The sequence below is a fragment of the Hemitrygon akajei genome, chromosome 19, assembly GCF_048418815.1.
Source record: "Hemitrygon akajei chromosome 19, sHemAka1.3, whole genome shotgun sequence".
NCBI lineage: Eukaryota > Metazoa > Chordata > Chondrichthyes > Myliobatiformes > Dasyatidae > Hemitrygon > Hemitrygon akajei.
In genome coordinates, this window is record NC_133142.1 from 54,877,341 (window position 1) to 54,896,892 (window position 19,552).

The 19,552-nt window shown below is 40.4% G+C and overlaps 1 protein-coding gene across 1 annotated transcript in view; it reads left to right on the forward strand.

Annotated features, from left to right (window-relative positions):
* The window catches only part of dnah1 (dynein, axonemal, heavy chain 1), a 367,482-nt gene that overhangs the window by 82,398 nt on the left and 265,532 nt on the right, over positions 1-19,552 (forward strand). The window contains exons 17-20 of the mRNA XM_073072534.1: positions 5,091-5,232; positions 10,766-10,921; positions 11,892-12,090; positions 13,628-13,881. Coding sequence (XP_072928635.1) covers positions 5,091-5,232; positions 10,766-10,921; positions 11,892-12,090; positions 13,628-13,881 — 751 coding nt within the window. The remainder of the gene's footprint in view (positions 1-5,090; positions 5,233-10,765; positions 10,922-11,891; positions 12,091-13,627; positions 13,882-19,552) is intronic.

Below are 19,552 nucleotides of genomic sequence, written 5' to 3' on the forward strand. Positions count from 1 at the left end.
CAAATTCCCTCTCTTACGATCTCACACCAACCTGTTTTTCCCAATCCCCTTGCATATTGAAGACTGCTATTACAATTGTGTCATTAACTTTATTCCACACCTTTTCCAGCTTCCTTTGCAATCTCAACCACACATCTTGACTACTATTTGGAGGCCTATATATGATACCCATAATGTGTTTTTTACCCTTGCTCTTTTTACCCTTAACTCCACCCACGAAAATTCAACATTCTCTAACCCTATGTAACCTCTTTCTAAAGATGTAATTCAATGTCTTACCAGCAAAGCCACACCACTGCCTATGCCTTCCTGCCTGTCCTCTCAATACAAAGCATATCCTTTGACGTTAAGCTCCCACTTATGGTTTTCTTTCAGCCACAACTCAGTGATGCCCATGTCATACCAAACATCATTATTCTATGTACATAATGTTACAATGACCTCGCAAAGCATTGATTTAGATAGAGCTCCGCCTCCAAGGAAAGCAATCCTCAGTGTTAAGTGGGGTCTGAGTGTATGACTGTGGATAGAAATGGACTGAGTAAGAACACAAAGAAAATCTGCAGATGCTGGTAATCGAAGGCAACACATACAAAATGCTGGAGAGACTCAACAGGTCAAGAACATCTATAGAAATGAATAAACAGTTGATGTTTCAGGCCGAGACCCATCATCAGGAGTGGGGAAGAAAAAAGCAGGGACTGATTAAGGATAGTCAGCATGGCTTTGTGCATGATAGGTCATGTTTAACCAATCTTACAGAGTTTTTTGAGGAAGTTACCAGGAAGGTTGATGAAGGCAAGACATGGATGTTGTCTACGTTTGACACGGTCCCGCAGGGAAGGTTAGTCAAGAAGGTTCAGTCACTCAGCATTCAAGGTGAAGTAGTAAACTGGATTAGACATTTACTTTGCGGAAGAAGCCAGAGAGTGGTAGTAGATGGTTGCCTCTCTAACTAGAGGCCGGTAACTAGTGGAGTACTCAAGGGATCAGTGCTGTGTCTTTTTTGTTTGTCATCTATATCAACGACCTGGACGGTAATGTGGTTAAATGGTTCAGCAAATTTGCAGATTGGGGTGTAGTGGACAGCAAGGAAGGCTATCGTAGCTTCAGTGGGATCTGGACCAGCTGGAAAAATGGGCTGAAAAATGGCAGATGGTATTTAATGCAGCCATGTGTGAAGTGTTGCACTTCGGTAAGACCAACCAGGTTAGGTCTTACACAGTGAATGGCAGGGCACTGAGGAGAGTGACAGACAAAGGAATCTGGGAATACAGGTCCATTATTTGTTGAAAGTGGCATCACAGGTAGCTGGGATCGTAAAGAAAGCTTTTGGCATATTGGCCTTCATAAATTGAAGTATTGAGTACAGGAGATGGGATGTTATGTTGAAGTTGTATAAGACATTGGTGAGGTCTAATTTGGAGCATTGTGTGCAGTTTTGGTCTCTTACCTATAGGAAAGATGTAATTAAGGTTGAAAAGAGTACAGAGAAAATATACAAGGTTGTTATCAGGACTGGAGGACTGGAGTTATAAGGAAAATGGAAAAGGTTAGAACTACATTCTTTGGAATGTAGGAGAATGAAGGGAAATTTAATAGTGGTATACAAAATTATGAACAGTATATACAGGATAAATGCAAGCAGGATTTTTCCACTCAGGATGAATGGGAGTACAATTAGAGGTCATGGGTTAAGGGTGTAACGTGAGAAGTTTCAGGGGAACATGAGGGGAAACTTATTCACTCAGAGGGTCATGAAAGTGTGGAATGAGCTCCTTGAACAGTGGTGCATGTGAGCTTGATTTCAACAGTTAAGAGAAGTTTCAATAGGTATATGGATGGTCGGGGTATGAAGAGTTATGGTCCCTGTGCAGGTTGATGGGAGTAGGCTGTGTAAATAGTTCAACATGGACTAGATGGGCTGAAGGGCCTGTTTCTATGGTGTACTTTTCTATGACTCTATAAGGTCAGCACAACATTATGGACCAAAGGGTCTGTACTGTGCTGTAGTGTTCTATGTTAATATATAGGTTCATCAAGCAATTATGTTTGTAAATTATATAATCATATTTATTGTGAGAGACATTGAATACAGAAGACATCATGCTGCAGTTATATAGTGTCCTGGTGAGATATTATGTGCCGGGAAAGCACTAGACTCTTTATTGTTTACCATATTAATGAGTAAATGCTGTACTGTGAGGAGAGGTTAAACAGACTGAGTCAATACTCTTTTGAGTTTTAGAATAATGAGAAGTCATGAAGTTATACAGCATGGAAAAAGATATTTTGACGCAACTAGTCTATGCCAACCAAGATTGACATCTAAGCTAGTCTCATTTGTTCATATATGGCCCATATCCCTCTCAACGTAGCCTATCCACGTACCTGTCCAAGTGTCTTTCAAGACATTGAGCGATAGAACACAACAACACAGAAATAGGCCCTTCGGTCCATCTAGTCTGTTGCAAACTATTAATCTGCTTAGTCCCATCAACTTGTACGTAGACCATAGCATTTTATATTCCTCGCATCCATATACCTATCCAAATTTCTCTTAAATGTTGAAATTGAACCCCCATCCACCTCTTCTGATGGCAGCTCATACAACATTCTCACCACCCTCTGAGTGAAGAAATTCCCCCTCGTGTTCCCTTAAACTTTTGATTCTTAACTCTATGTGTAGACTTAATGACATCATCACTTAAAATGTTAATGCATCTGCCTGAACCATTCTCTCTGGCAGATCATACGATACATGGACCAGTCTCTGGGAGAAAAAGATGCCCTTCAGGTTCCTATTAAGCCAGTGTTCTGAATGACCTCAATGAAATACAGAAAAGTTAGGAAATCCTTATGTGAATTGACAGGGTAGATGGAGGGATAAGGTGCCCCTTGGTTGGAGTGTTCAAAACCAGAGTCAGTTTCAATGAGGTAACTATTCGGTAACAGAAGCAATAATAACCTTCATCAAGATTGTTGGTGTATAATTGGAGACCAGGGATAAAGTGTCATGGCAGAAAAATAGTGCTGAATAAAGATTTTGCTTTATAGAGGAACAGGCATGATTGGTTTGTCCCTTTTTTTCATATGTTCTTACAGTATATTGATGTAACTTCAGCAGTGGGAGCTTCATATTTCACATCGTTGACAATTGGAACTATAGTGTATTATGTTTGATGCACACTTTCTCGTTTTTCTTTTGAATCCTGTGTGCAAATGAGTCCTGGAGAAAGGTATCAAACAGATGCTATGTTTCTTAGTGCGATCTTTTTCCAACATCTGTTAGTATTGTGTCTTCAGGAAGGAGAGAAAAATCCCAAGGTAAAAATGAATTTGCAAAACGGAAATCTTCAAATTTACTGACCAGCCCTTCCACTTCCTCACCCAAGACATTTATAAAAGTCATAAAGAGCAGAACACCACTGGTCACCAGCCTCAAGGTAGAATACACTCAATCTTCTACTACCTTCTGCGTGGCAAGCCAATTCTGAATCCACACAGCCAAGTTTCTCTGGATCTCATACCTCCTGATTTTTTGACTGAGCTCCTTGACCACGTTTAGAAATGTCCCTATTTGTCTTTTATTACTTTGTCTGTTAAATCCTCAATAAAGTAACAAGGGACATTTCCTAACATTAAATGTATGCTGTTGCTATTGTAAATTATGGTTACCCTTTCTAAAATCCATATACACACCATTGATTACTCCATCTTCATCAATGTGTTTTGTCACTTCCTCAAATAATTCAATCAGGCTCGTGAGGTACAGATGGGAACACTGCGATCGAGTTTGACCTTCCAAAGTATAACACTTGATACTTTTCTGATTGAACTCCAACTGCCACTTTTCAGCCCAGCTATTCACTGTAGTCAATCAGGAGCTGTTCTGAGGGAAAAATAAATAAAAACAGAAAATGCTGGAAATACTCGACAGATCAGGCAACATCTTCGGGGGGAGAATCATTGTAAACATTTCAGATCAATGACATAGCCAAGTTTCCCTGGAACACATGTCTTTAAGATCAATTACCTTTCATCAAAAGGAGGAAAAGTAAGAAATCAAATGCATTTTAAGTTGTGAAGAAGGAGAGAACAGAGGAAAACTCTGTGGTAGTGTGTAGATCAAAAGAGACTGAATGTTACTGTATCTGCTAATAGGCTGATTAATTGTAGCTGTTCTGTCTGGAGGAGACAAATAGAAGATGAGTAAGAACATAACAAAAACAAAATAAGGCTGAAACTTTGAGATATAAAACACCACTGTCAGCAGGTCAGGCAGCATACATGGAGAAAATTTTTTGTGGACTTCATGAATGGGAAGTTGAGGGACCTGCTTTTATCAAGGGATGAACAGTGGGAAGGGTGAGCAGTTTTAAGTTCCTGGCTATCAACATCTCTAAAGATCTATCCTGGGCCCAACATATTGATAGAATTACAAAGAAGGCATGACAATGGCTATTTCATCAGGGTTTTGAGGAGATTTGGTATGTCATCATGGAGAGTATTCTAACTGGTTGTGTCACTATCTGGTGTGGAGGGACCACTGCACAGGAACAGAAAAAGCTGCAGAAAGTTGCAAGCTCAGACAGCTCAATCGTGGGCACTCGCCTCCCCAGAATTGAGAACATCTTCAAAAGGGAATGCCTCAAAAATTCGGCATTCGTCATTAAGAGCCTCTATCTCTCAAGACATGCTCATCAGAAAGGAGATACAGGAGTCCAAAAACACCCGCTCAGTGTTTTAAGAACAACTTCTTCCCCCCCTGCCATTAGATTTCTGAATGGACCATGAATCCATGAACCTTCCTAATTTTACTTCTCTCTTTTTGCAATACTTATTTAATTTAATTATATATATTGTAATTTATAGTTTTTAAATTATGTATTGCAATACAACAAATTTTATGATTTTTGTCAGTGATTTTAAACCTGATTCTGACTCTGAAAAACTGAGTTGCTAATGGATGGGTTGGATTAAATTATTGATGCATTTAATCTACTTCTGAAAAGTTGTTTTGCATTTTGTATATGTGTAAACATTCTATACCATGTCATTCGTTCTGAAGGGCAGTTCTTTGTTTGTAGATGGGCTGCAATTGCTGCGCCCCACATGATCACTTCACGGGTGGAGGTAATAAAAGCTCAACATATTGAGGAGGAAGAACATTTCCGAAAAATCCAAATATCAGACCAAAGTGCTTTGCAGGAGAAGCTTGAAGGACTGCAGGTATATCTTTCATTTTCTGTAAAGATCCATCAAAGCTGAATGTTGGAACACTTAGATTGATCTTATATAAGTTCCACAGAAAAATTTGATCATTTTATATCTTTGGCTGCTTTGATTAGAACTCTCATTCACCCAAGGAAATATATTTTGTCAATTACATCAGTTAGATGCCCTACCATCAGAGCTAGGGAAAGTTAAAACTTATTTTAATTTGTAGAGAAAGAGAGATCAAAGGGAATGTTTGTGTTAGGCTAGTGACTAAGAAAGAGCGAATGACACAAGTATCTAGTGGTATTGGCTAAGAGGGTAGTGAAGACTTATTAAATATAAGCTGATATTTCTAGAGAGGTATAATGAAAGCAAAAGATAAATGAGAAAAAGCAGTCAAACTGTGCAATACAAAACACAGCAGCTGTTAGAAATCTAAAATAAAAGAGAATGCAACTCTGTAACTTAAAACGTGTTTAATTTCTAACTTTTCCTTGTTTTGATGGAAGATCCCATGTCTTGTGCTTTTGAGGGAATGTTGTGTGATCTTCCTTCAAACATTCTGTGTAAAACCTGCTTACAAAAGATTTAACATGAGGAAATCTGCAGATGTTGGAAATTCAAGCAACGCACACAAAATGCTGGTGGAACACAGCAGGCCAGGCAGCATCTATAGGAAGAAGCACTGTCGACATTTCGGGCCGAGACCCTTCGTCCTATAGATGCTGCCTGGCCTGCTGTGTTCCACCAGCATTTTATGTGTGTTTAAAAAGATTTTATGAGTCTTTTTTCAGATGGTAGAGTTGCCAAAGGTTTTGAGAACTTATCCATTTTAGAATTAGCATATAAAATTCTGGTATTCTCCTCATTTTTATTTGTTCAAAGAAGATTACTATAATTACAATTGCAACAACATACATTTTATATTAGGAAATTTCCCTAGGTACTTCACTGAAGATTTAACTGACAGTGCCAAACAAGGGACATTTCTAAATGTGATCAGTGAAGCAGATTTTAAGTTGTATTACGTTAAGCTTGGAAATTTCAGGATTTAGACCTTGATTTCCTGTGGTGCAGTAAAAAGATTTTGGCATATTTAAGAGAACAGGGTTTATGGAATGTTGATGATAAAGTTTGGAAGAAAAGATTTAAGGGTCCGAAATGATCCTCAGCTGAACTTCTTCAACACAAAGTTTATGTATTTCCCTCTTTAAAGTCACCTGTCTACCTGTCTATCCAGATCCCCTGCTTGATTATTCTGTGCTCTCGTCTGGTCTCCTTAAGGTTGCCATACTGGGGATGTTAACTCCCACTACCTATTAAATGCTGCCAAAAGCATGCATTGCAAATAGCCTCTGTCTACCAGATCTAGCTCCTGGCCTTCACATGTGCCTAAGCTACTAAGCCCCGCAGAATTGTTTCTACTGGCAAGAGAAGGGGCAAAACTGGGTTACTGGTGCCTTAAAACCAATCGCTTTGGGCAGATGCAACTCATCAGCCGTGGTTGGCAGCTCATCCAGGAGTTATACTCACTCATGGGAAAGGCTTCGGGAGTAAACCCTGAGGAAAAATCTGGAGTGCCTAAGATTCCAACTATGTTAAGTTTAATGCTGACTGGCAATTCCTGCTACATCGCTGGGGTGAAACTGTATCAGTCTCTGCTGTTCCTTTGGATTCATCAGCTGTGTGGAGAGAGGGAGTCTATTGCATGGGCAACAGCTTACTCTTCATATTATAAGACATAGGAGCAGAGTTAGGTCACTTGGCCCATCGAGTCTGCTCCATCATTCAATCCTGGCTGATCCTTTTTTTTTCCTTCTTTAGCCCCACGCCCCTTCCTTCTCCCCGTAACCTTTGATGCCGTGTCCAATCAAGAACCTATTAACTTCTGGCTTAAATACACCCAATGACCTGGCCTCCACAGCTGCATGTGGTAATAAATTCCACAGATTCACCACACTCTGGCTAAAGAAATTTCTCCACATCTCTGTTTTAAATAGACGTCCCTCTATCCTGAGGCTGTGCCCTCTTGTCCAAGACTCCTCCACCATGGGAAACATCCTTTCCAATTCTACTCTTTCTAGGCCTTTCAACATTCTAAAGGTTTCAATGAGATAGAAACATAGAAAATAGGTGCAGGAGTAGGCCATTCGGCCCTTCAAGCCTGCACCACCATTCAGTATGATCATGGCTGATCATCCAACTCAGAACCCTGTACCTGCTTTCTCTCCATACCCGCTGATCCCTTTAGCCACAAGGGCCATATCTAACTTCCTCTTAAATATAGCCAATGAACTAGCCTCAACTGTTTCCTGTGGCAGAGAATTCCACAGATTCACCACTCTCTGTGTGAAGAATTTTCTCCTCATCTCGGTCCTAAAAGGCTTTCCCTTTATCCTTAAACTGTAACCCTTCATTCTGGAAATACCCCCTCATGAGATACCCCCTCTTCCTTCTAAGTTCTAGTGAGTACTGACCCAGAGCTATCAAACATTCCTCGTATGATAACCCTTTCATTCCCGGAATCAACCTTTTGAATTCCCTCTGAACCCTCTTCAATGCCAGCACCGCTTTTCTTAGATGAGAACCCCAGAACTATTCACAGTACTCAAGGTGAGACCTCACCAGTACCTTATAAAGCTTCAGCGTCACATCCCTGCTCTTGTAATCTAGACTTCTTGAAATGAATGCTAACATTGCATTTGCCTTCCTCACCACTGACTCTACCTGCAAATTAACCTTAAGGTTGTTCTGCACAAAGACTCCCAAGACACTTTGCATCTCAGAGCTTTTGGATTTTCTCCCCATTAAGAAAATAGTCTGCGCACTTATTTTTTCTACTACAGTGCATGATCATGCATTTTCCAACATTGTATTTCATTTGCTACTCTCTTGCCCATTCTCCTAATCTGTCTTGGTCCTTCTGCAGCCTACATGTATCCTCAACGCTACCTGCCCCTCCACCAACCTTGTATCGTCTGCAAACTTGGCAACAAAACCATCTATTCCATCATCTAAATTATGATATGCAGCATAAAAAGAAGCAGTCCCAACACCAATCCCTGTGGAACACCACTAGTGATGATTATGATTAGATTATGAGGACACTCAGTCTTCGTTTATTGTCATTTAGAAATGCATGCATGCATTAAGAAATAATACAATGTTCCTCCGGAGTGATATCACAAAATAAAAAAAAGGACAAACCAAGACTCACACTGACAAAACCACATAATTATAGCATATAGTTATGGCAGTGCAAAACAATACCGTAATTCGATAAATGCAGACCATGGACACGGTTTAAAAAGTCTCAAGTTCCAATCGACTCCAATCGTCCCGATATCAGGCAGCAAACAGGAGAACTCTCCCTGCCATAAACTTCCAGGCACTGACAATGCCTCGGAAGCACCCGACGACAGCAGACTCTGAGTCTGTCCGAAAACTTCGAGCCTCCGACCAGCACCTCCGATACAGCCTCCCGAGCGCTATCCTCTGCTGAGTGCCTTCGACCTCATCCCGGTGGCCGAAACAAGCAAAGCCGAGGTCTTGGAGGCCTTCACCTCTGGAGATTCCGGACTGCACAGTAGCAGCGGCAGCGAAGCAGGCATTTCAGAAGTTTCTCCAGATGTTCCTTCACGCTCTCACATCTGCCTCCATCAAATCAGGATTGTGCACGGATCCCTACTTAACACGTAACGGATATCCATTCTCCAGAGAGACCGCGCGCTGTGTCGCGTCGCCATCTTCTCCTCCTTCTGAAGGTCACTGGCAGCCAACCAGGAAAGGATCCTTTTATTACCACTCACTGCCCCCTATCAATCAGCCAATGCTCTAACCATGCCAGTAACTTTCCTGTAATACCATGGGCTCTTAAATTGGTGTAGCACCTTGTCGAAGGGTTTCTGAAAGTCCAAATATATATAGTATCTACAGCATCCCCTTTACCTATCCTACTTGTAATCTCCTCAAAGAATTCCAACAGGTTCATTAGGCAAGATTTTTCCTTAAGGAAATCATGCTGACTTTGTCCGATCTTGTCCTGTGTCTCTAAGTACTCTGTAACTTCATCCTTAACAATTGACTCCAACATCTTTCCAACCACTGGAGTAAGGCTAACTGGTCTATAATTTCCTTTCTGCTACCTTCCTCCTTTCTTAAAGAGTGGAGTGACGTTTGCAATTTTCCAGTCCTCTGGTACCATGCCAGACTCCAATGATTTTTGAAAGATCATTACTAATGCCTCCACAATCTCTGCTGCTACCTCTTTCAGAACCCTGGGGTGTAGTTCATATGGTTCAGGTGACTTATGTACCCTTAGGTCTTTCAGCTTTTCGAGCACCTTCTCCCTTATAATAATAACTGCACTCAGTTCTCTTCCTTCACACCCTTCAACATCTGGCACACTGCTGTACTTTCCACAGTGAAGGCTGATGCAAAATACTCATTTAGTTCATCTGCCATCTCCTTGTCCCCCGTTATTATTTCTTTGGCCTCATTTTCTAGCGGTCCTATATCCATTCTCATCTTTATTTTTTACATACTTGGGAATAGCTTTTACTATCCACTTTGATATTTTACTAGCTTACTTTCATATTTTCCTCTTTTCCCTCCTAATTGCTCTTTTAGTTGCTCTCTGTAGGTTTTTAAAAGCTTCCCAATCCTCTGTCTTCCCACTAAATTTTGCTTTGTTGTATGCACTCTCTTTTGCGTGTACATTAGCTTTGACTTCCCTTGTCAGCCACTGTTGTACTATTTTGCCAATTGAGTATTGTTTTGATTTTGGGATACATCTATCATGCACTTTCCTCATTTTTCTCATTGCACATCATTGCTGCTCTGCTGACATCCCTGCGAGCATCTCTTCCAATCTGCTTTGGCCAGCTCCTCTCTTATACTACTGTAGTTTCTTTTCCTCTACTGAAATACTGCTGCGTCAGACTTCACTTTTCTCCCTATCAAATTTCCAGCTGAACTCAATCATATCATGATCACTGCCTCATAAGGGTTCTTTTACCTTAAGCTCCCTAATCACCTCTGTCTCATCACACCCAATCCAGTATAACTGATCCCCTAGTAGCTCAACAACAAACTGCTCTAAAAAGCCACCTTGTAGGCATTCTACAAACTCATTTCATACTACCCTGGCTTGTTGACTGGCTTGCATATCACATAGACAGCTAGGATGCAATATCCATGGCCAACCCTGACCAACAGAGGGCCTCATCTGCTGTCTAACATTGAACCCATTATAAATTTATGATTATCCAACCCACTGTGGCATGTTTCCTCACACTTTCAGATATCACCATATCACCTGTTAGTTTGAATTGGCTCCTGTCTACTACGTCTAAAGTTTTAATCCTCAAGTTTCTGTATAAAACTCTGAATTTGTCTAACTTTTAATGTAAATTAGATTTGTAACTAAGCAATATGAGCATCAAATTTCATAGATATTCCTACACATAAACATTAATGGCATTTGTACCACTGACACAGAGCTTCCATGGGTAGCTAACTCCTACCTGTAACTTTTATATTTCAGATTGTTGTAGCTGGATTTTCTGCTTATACTGACATGAGCCGTGCACATGAAACAGCCAATGAAGTCAGACGGATCCACAAACAGTTAGTGGAATCACAGAACCAATCACAGCTCTACAACAGTCGAGAACACCTCTTCGAGATGCCAGTGACCAATGTTAGTAATTCAACTAAATACAGGGGCAGGAATAATGCATATAAACCTGAAAGTAATCTATTCTGTGTCTTCAGTTATTCACTGTATATACTCATACAGATACCACAGGAGTGATCTTTGCTGGTGACAATTTAGCAATATACATAGTGCAGAGAGTAGAGTAAATTTACAAGAGATGCCAGGGAAGATCTTTGATGGTGGTGCCAATATCTGTTGGGAATTACCCACATATCCATGTGGAAGTTCCAAAGTGGTGCTTTGTTGCCTTAATACAATGATGCAGCTTCCACCATGCTGCTTTTGCTGCTGCTTATCTTTTTGCTTCATTAGGAACTCTCCATAAACGTCCATGCGGAGAGACTTCTCTATTGGCTGGTGAGAGAGGACGTTTTCACCAACAGGGAGTGATTAGCACAGGCTCCCTGGGAGAGAGAGAGAGTAGCAGGGCTGAGGTGGGCAGGATATTGGGGACATCGCTGTAAATTTTCAGTCTGACATATCAGGACCCTTTCTCTTGGTAAGTTCAGGAAATAATTTTTGAATCTGTGACTGATTAGATTTTAGGAGACAGATTATAAAGTAACATGGAGCCAAGGCAAATAAATAGATCTGAAATATATTGATCTTAGTGAATGTCAAAACAAATCTGAGGAAAGTGTGGTTATTCATGTCCCATATTTCTCTGCTGTCCACCTCCACAGACATAGTACAGACCCAGATCTTCCCAAGTAGCAACTTGTGCAAGCCTTACTCATATGCTAGTATTAATGAATGAGCCTGTCAGCAGGAAGGTTGACCAATCTTAATACTTAATTAAGTATAGTCAATTCTCCTGCTGGCACCGGCCATCCAGTTTCATTCATAAATAATAGTCCATGAATACAGATAAATATTTTGTTCATTATGGAGGAAATAATTAACAGGGGCATTGGCTTCCAGAGTCATGTGTTAACCATTGTTACTATATCAGTATGACAGGCTTTACAAAATGTCCAAGGAATTCCAACCGTATAGGGATCTATGGACAACTACATCAGACTGGTTACGTTGGCATGACAGTTGGATGAATGATCCATTGAATACCATTGATGCAGAACAAGTAGAACGGAATGTAATTGATGCCTACAAGATAGTGCATCGGTGCACCAAGTACTTCAAGGACATTCCAGGTAAATAGTTGTTCTAGTTTTCATCCCATGAAGCCTACTCTGATCATTTCAAAAGTGTTTAACTTTTTTTCTAAGAAATAACTTATTATTCAATTTTAGTATTTCTGTTGTTACAATCATAGAATTATACAATCAAGGAACGAACCATTTAGCTCAACTCATCCATGCCAACCACAGTGCCTTCCTAAGCTAGTTCTATTTGCCTGTATTTGGTTGATATCTCTCTAAACATTACCTGTCCATGAACTTGTCTAAATGTCTATTAAGTAGTAATTATAACTGCCTCTATTGCTTTCACTGGCAGTTCCCTCATACCACCCACTGTGAGAAAAATCATGCCCCTCAGCTTCCCTTTAAATTTTTCTTGTTTCTCTGTTCTCTGATTTTGGACTCACCAATGCTGTCTAATTTTGGAATCCCCAACCTTGGTAAAAAGGTTGTGGCCTCACACCTTATCGATGATTCTTATGATTTTATAAACCATTTGGACTTCGTCACTACAAGGAAAATAGTCTCTGGCTATCCAGCCTCTCCTCATAACTCTGTGAATCCTTTTTGTAACCCCTCTAGGTTAATTGGAATTAACCAAAATTGCACAAAATACTCCAGGTGCAGTCTCACCAAATCAATATGCTGAGCAGTTATGCAATAATGTGCATTCTGTTGCAAATTTTAGCAAGGGCAAGGTTTCAGAACAGAGGGTGAGAAATTGAAGGCTAAGAATCAAGGCTGGTATTGAGTTGGTGTGCCATTATATCCTTAGGTGTAGGAGTTAAAAGATTATTGGGGGCATACGATTGCCACATTCTTTCATAAAGCTACATTATGCGTTCTTTCAAATGAGCAAGGAATGGGACAGCCACAAATGATGAGTGTATATGCATCTGTAACATTTGTTACCAGATAATGTCACTTGCTTCAGCATCATGGATCAGAAAGATTCTCCCCTCATCTGCTAGTTACATAATACTGTACTGTGAAAAAACTATGTTGTATTATGTGTGAAATGTTGGAATTTGCATATATATATTTTAACAAGTTTAAAACTAGCTCTTGGTTTTAGAAATTCTAATAATAGTCCGAAGAGAAATGAGCTCATTACCGTATTTGGATGGGAAAATTATCTTTAATTGTTTTATAAAGAAAGCAAACCAATGCATGAAACAAAAGTGAACAGACAAATGCAGTGAATGGTTGAGGTGGGAGAGTGGAATTAGGGAGTGGAAGCACGGACAACATCAGGATAAATAATCATTTTCTAACTCCCATGTCTTTTTCTATGTAATGTTCATTAGTGAATGTAAATGACTGACTAATCAGTATTAATGAACATCTCGTGTATAAGAACAAATGAGAATATTGGATATTTTGAGGATTAATTTCGATAATACCAAAAAGGTTAAATGGAAACTCATTTTGCTTTTATTCTAAGTGTACTATAACTCGGATATTGTGGACCAAGGGTAGTGAAAGATTTGTTCCTTTTTGGCAAAATTCAGAAATTTGCTAATTATACTTTTTCATTTACGGATTACAGGACTTTCAGAGGTTGCACTAAAAATCCGATCAATGATTGAGGAATTTAAACCGTATATCCCCCTGATTCAAGCACTGCGAACTCCAGGCATTCGAAACAGACACTGGGAACTTCTATCAGAGCAGATCCAAACTCCCATCAAGCCTAAAGCTAATCTGACATTTGCACGATGTTTAGATATGAATCTTCAAGACCACATAGAGGCCATTGCCAAGGTAGCAGAAGTTGCTGGAAAAGAATATGCCATTGAACAGGTAAGTTTTCAAAACTTGGATTTAAACTGTAAAACCCCTGTAAAATATTTGTGCTTAGTGAAGCTTGGAAGAATGGTACAAATGATGTTCTCGAGGGACTAGTCCTGTGCCTGTGATTATCCATTGCCTTGCATAATGACTGGAGGTAGTTCTTTATACCATTTCAGCCTGAACTGACATTTTTCTTGAGCCCTTAGCTTCCAGTGGAGCATCGGCCATTGATGATCTCCCATCTGCATAATCCAAAGTCGACAGTATGGTTGGAGCTCATTAATGTTTCTGTAATCCATTGTATCCACTGTACAGGGGATTGGTCTATGCATCTTCAACAGAGCCCCTGTTGGCTGGCGTCACCCATAAGACCATAAGACATAGCAGAATTAGACTATTTAGCCCATCGAGTCTTCTCTGCCATTCCATCATGGCTGATCACGGAATCCACTCAACCTTATACACCTGTCTTCTCGCCATATCTTTTGATGCACTGACCGATCAGGAAATGATCAATTTCTGCTTTAAATATACGCACGGACTTGGCCTCCACCACAGTCAGTGGCAGTGCATTCCACAAATTTACTTCTCTCTGGCTAAAAAAATTCCTCCTTACCTCTGTTCTAAAAGGTCGACCCTCAGTTTTGAGGTTGTGCTCTCTAGCTCTGGATACCCTCACCACAGGAAACATCCTCTCCACATCCAGCCTAACTAGTCCTTCCCATATTCAGCAGGTTTCAATGCGATCCCCATGCATTCTTCTAAATTCCAATGAGTACAGGTCCAGAGCTGCCAAACACTCCTCATATATTAACCCCTTCATTTCTGGAATAATCCTCGTGAATCTTCTCTGGATTCTCTCCAATGACAACACATCTTTTCTGAGCTATGGGGCCCAAAACTTTTGACAATACTCCAAGTGCAATCTGATGAGTGTCTTATAAAGGCTCAGCATTATCTGCTTGCTTTTATATTCTATGCCCCTTGAACTAAATGTCAACATTGCATTTGCCTTCTTCACCACAGACTCAACCTGTAAATTAACCTCCTGGGAGTCTTGCATGAGGACTCCTAAGTCTCTCTGCACCTCTGATGTTTGAACCTTCTCCTCATTTAGATAATAGTCTGCACTATTGTTCCTTTTACCAAAATGCGTTATCATAGATTTCCCAACACTGTATTCCATCTGCCACTGTTTTGCCCATTCTTCACATTTGTCTTAAGTCCTGCTGCAATCACATTGCTTCCTCAGCACTACTTACCACTCAAACTATCTTCGTATCATCCGCAAATGTTGCCACAAAGCCATCAATTCCATTATCTAAATCACAGACAAACAACGTGAAAAGCAGCAGTCCCAATACTGACCCCTGAGGAACACCACTAGTCACTGGCAGCCAACCAGAAAAGGCCCCTTTTATTCCCACTTGCTGCCTCCTGCCTATCAGTCATTTCTCTATCCTTGCCAGTATCTTTCCTATAACACCATCAAGATTTTGTCTTGTTAAGCAGCCCCATGTGTGGCACCTTATCAAACGCCTTCTGAAAATCCAAGTAAATGACATCCACTGTCTCTCCTTTGTCCTCCTGCATGTTACTTCCTTGAAGAACTCTAACAGATTTGTCAGGCAATATTTCCCTTAACAGAAACCATGCTGACTTTGACATATTTTATCATTACCAGTAGTCTCCAAGTACCTCGAAACCCCATCCTTAATAATAGACTGCAACACTTTCCCAAACTCCGAGGTTTGGCTAACTAGCCTATAAATTCCTTTCTTTGTTTTCCTCCCTTCTTAAAGAGTGGAGTGACATTTGCAATCTTCCAGACCTCCAGGATCATACCAGAATCAAATGATTCTTGAAAGATCATAACAAATGCATCCATTATCTCTTCAGCAACCTCTTTTAGGAATCTGGGATGTAGTCCATTTTCTCCAGGTGATTTATCTACCTCAAGACCTTTGTAATAGCAATGGCACACACTTCTACTCCCTGACACTGACGGACCTCTGGCACACAGCCAGTGTCTTCCACAATAAAGACTGATGCAAAGTATCCACTAAGTTAATCTGCCATTTATTTGTCCCCTATTAGTACCTCACCAGCATCATTTTCCAGTGGTCCAATATCAACTTTCACCTCCATTTTATTCTTTATATAACTGAAAAGACATTTAGTACCTTTTCCCTTCTTATAGCTTTTTTGTTTGCCTTTGTTGGATTTTAAAAGCTTCCCAATCATTCAACTTCCCACTCACTTTTGCTACCTTATATGCCCTTTCCTTGGCTTCCCTTGCCAGCCACAGATGCCTAGCCCTGCCACTTGAGAACAATTTCTTCTGTGGGACATATCTATCTCACACCTTGTGAACTACTCCCAGAAACTTCAGCCATCTCTGGTCTTCTGTCATCCCCACCAGTATCCTCCTCCAATCCACCTGGGCAAGCTCCTCTCCCATGCCTCTGTACTTCCCTTTATTCCATTGCAATACAGATATTATTGCTTCTCCCTCTCAAATTGCAGTATGGATCAAATCATATTATGATCACCTCCTCCTAAAGGTTCCTTTACATTAAGCTCCCTAATAAGATCTGGGTTATTACACAACACCCAATCTAAGATAGTCTTTCTCTGAGTAGGCTCAAACACAAGCGTCTCTAAAAAGCCACCTCGTAGGCACTCAACAAATTCCCTCTCTTGCGATCTGACACCAACCTGATTTTCCCAATACTTAAGTCTCCCATTACAATTATGCGATTACCCTTATTACATGCCTTTTCCAGCTCCCTTTGCAATCTCAACCACACATCTTGGCTACTATTTGGAGATCTATATATAATTCCCAAAACAGCTTTCTACCCTTGCAATTTCTTAACTCCACCCATACAGATTCAACATTCTCTGACCCTTTTGTCTCCTCTTTCTAAAGATGTAATTCTTTCTCTTACTGACAGAGCCACACCACTGCCTATGCCTTCCTGCCTGGTCCTTTCCGTACAAAGTATATCCTCTGACGTTAAGCTCCCAATTATGGCCTTCTTTCAACCACGACTCAGTGATGCCCACAATGTCATACTGACCAACCTCTAATTGCTCCACGAGTTCATCCACCTTATTCTAAATGCTATGTGCATTCACATACAGCTCCTTCAGACCTGCGTTCTTTGTCCTTTGGAAATTTGCCTCAATGGTGCAATTTAACTCTTTGATCTGTCTTCATTTGTATCCAATCATTGGCTTGTCCTTTCTTACATTCAGGTTAATCCTGCTAGCTCATCCTCAGCTCTATCATCCCTCGCCCCCCGCCATATTAATTTAAACCACTCTCAACAGCTCTAGTATATCTGCCCGCAAGAATATTGGTCCCCCTCGGATTCAAGTGCGACCCATCCCTTTTGTAAAGGTCTCACCTTCTCCAGAAGAGATCCCAATTATCCAGAAATCTGAATCCCTGCCCCCTGTTCCAATTCTTCAGCCACACATTTATCTGCCGCCTTATTCTAATCCTCACTGTCGTGTAGCACAGGCAAGCAATCCCAGGATTACCACCCTTGAAGTCCTGCTTTTCAGCTTCCTTCCTATATTTTTTCAGGACCTCTTCCCTTTTTCTTCCTATGTTCTTAGTACCAATATGTACCACAACTTCCCTCCCTTTTCAGGATATTGTGGACACATCCAGAAACGTCTCAGACCCTGGCACCTCGGAGGCAAACTACCATCTGTGTTTTCTTTTTGCATCTGCAGAATCACCTATTGTCCTCCTGACTATAGAGTCTTCTATAACTGCTGCTATTCTCTTCTGTTCACTTCTGAGCCACAGGGCCAGACTCAGTGTCAGAGGCATGGCTGCTGTTGCTTCCCCCAGGTAGGCCGTTCCCCCCAACAGTATTCAAAATAAAGTACTTATTGTTGAGGGGGATGGCTACAGGGGTGCTCTCCACTATCTGTCGTTCCCCCTTACCTGTCTTGACAGTCACAACATTTATATGTCTGCTGTTGCCCTGGGGTGACTCCCTCCCTGTAACTCCTGTCTATCACAGCCTCACTTTCCCTAACAAGCCAAAGGTATTTCCACCTCTCATAATGTTAGGTTGAACTTTGAGAGGCCCTGAACTGATCTAGGAGGGGTAAAACTAACCAAGACTCACTGAGCATTACAAGCCAGAACTCCTTTCTAAAATTTATCAAAACTGTGAAGGCAACTAGTGTAACATTACACAATATAACTGCAAAAGAAATACATGATAAAAATATGCCTCTGTGCTCCAACAATCTTACATAGGTCATATGGTCTTATAGCTTTAACTGTTGACTGTTTATAGCCATTTATGTCCATAGATTGCTTGATTTAATGTGGTTTTTCACAGTTTTGATAGAGAAAGATTCTTAGTTTATGAGCACCTTGAAAAGTCATTTATCTAGCCCTTACCTATTAATGTGGATAACCATATTATGAAAGACCTAACAAGGAATCAATGATTAAATCATGTGTTTGGGCTTGTTTTGTTTGTGTTTCAGAAAGAATTGTTCCTTTTGCAGAGTGTAAAACTCCCAGTTAGTTTTAAAAGCTTATTTGAATAAAAAAAAGGACACGTGGTTATAGGGATATAAGGACAGTGATGTTAGGAGCATGAAGTTTATACGTAGATGACACCAGTGCAGAGAGCAATATACTGCATTCAAGTGAGAAGAGAGTGGACCACACAACCACAAGTTATACTTAATCAGGAAAAATATATAGAAGTGCCATGCATTTTTGTAGAACTAACATAGAATGTTCATTTAATTTCAAAGAAAAATATTGAAAATGGCTGAGAGAGAGGGGGGGGGGGGAGAGAGAGAGAGAGAGAGAACACAATAAACTAAGTGCAGTGGTAGGCCACATTGACCCTCAAGTGTGCCATGCCATTCAATATAATTATGGCTAATCTATGCTAGATTCAACCCATTTTATGTGACAATTCCCTACAGACCAAAATTCTTTGATCTTTCAAAATGTACCCTCCTTTTTGTTAAAGACCTCCAATTATCTGTTTTCTGTAACCCTCTAGGGCAGAGAATTCTAAACATTCATCAGCTTCTGTGGAAACTCCTTTGCACCTCAGTTTTAAATGACTGTCCCCCTTATCTTGTAACTATGTATCCTCCTTCAAGGCTCCCTCACTGGGAGAAATATCACAATACCTACCCTGTCCTACCCTATTAGAATCTGATGTTTCACTAAGAATGTTCCCCATTCCTCTCAACTCAAACAAAAAAATTCTTTATATGCTCATAATTGAGCAAACTTCTCATTTCAGTAATTAGCACAAGGAATATCTTTTGGACTGTCTTGAATGCTAGTATGTATATCTTCCTTTGATAATTGTAATTTAGAAATGACTTTTTTTCCTGGATTAAATATTCCAACATCTCGGTAACAACAGACATTAAACAAAAGTTCTGCTGAAGGGTTTCGGCCCAAAACATCAACTGTACTTTTTTCCATAATTGCTGCCTGGCCTGCTGAGTTCCTCCAGCATTTTGTGTGTGTTGCTCGGATTTCCAGCATCTGCAGATTTTCTCTTGTTTGTAATTAAACAAAATGGCTTATAATTATCCACATTTTCTCTTTCACTCTTCTTGATTGAGGTTTTATAATTTTCCATTCCATTGTTAGCCTCCCAACTCCTCATGC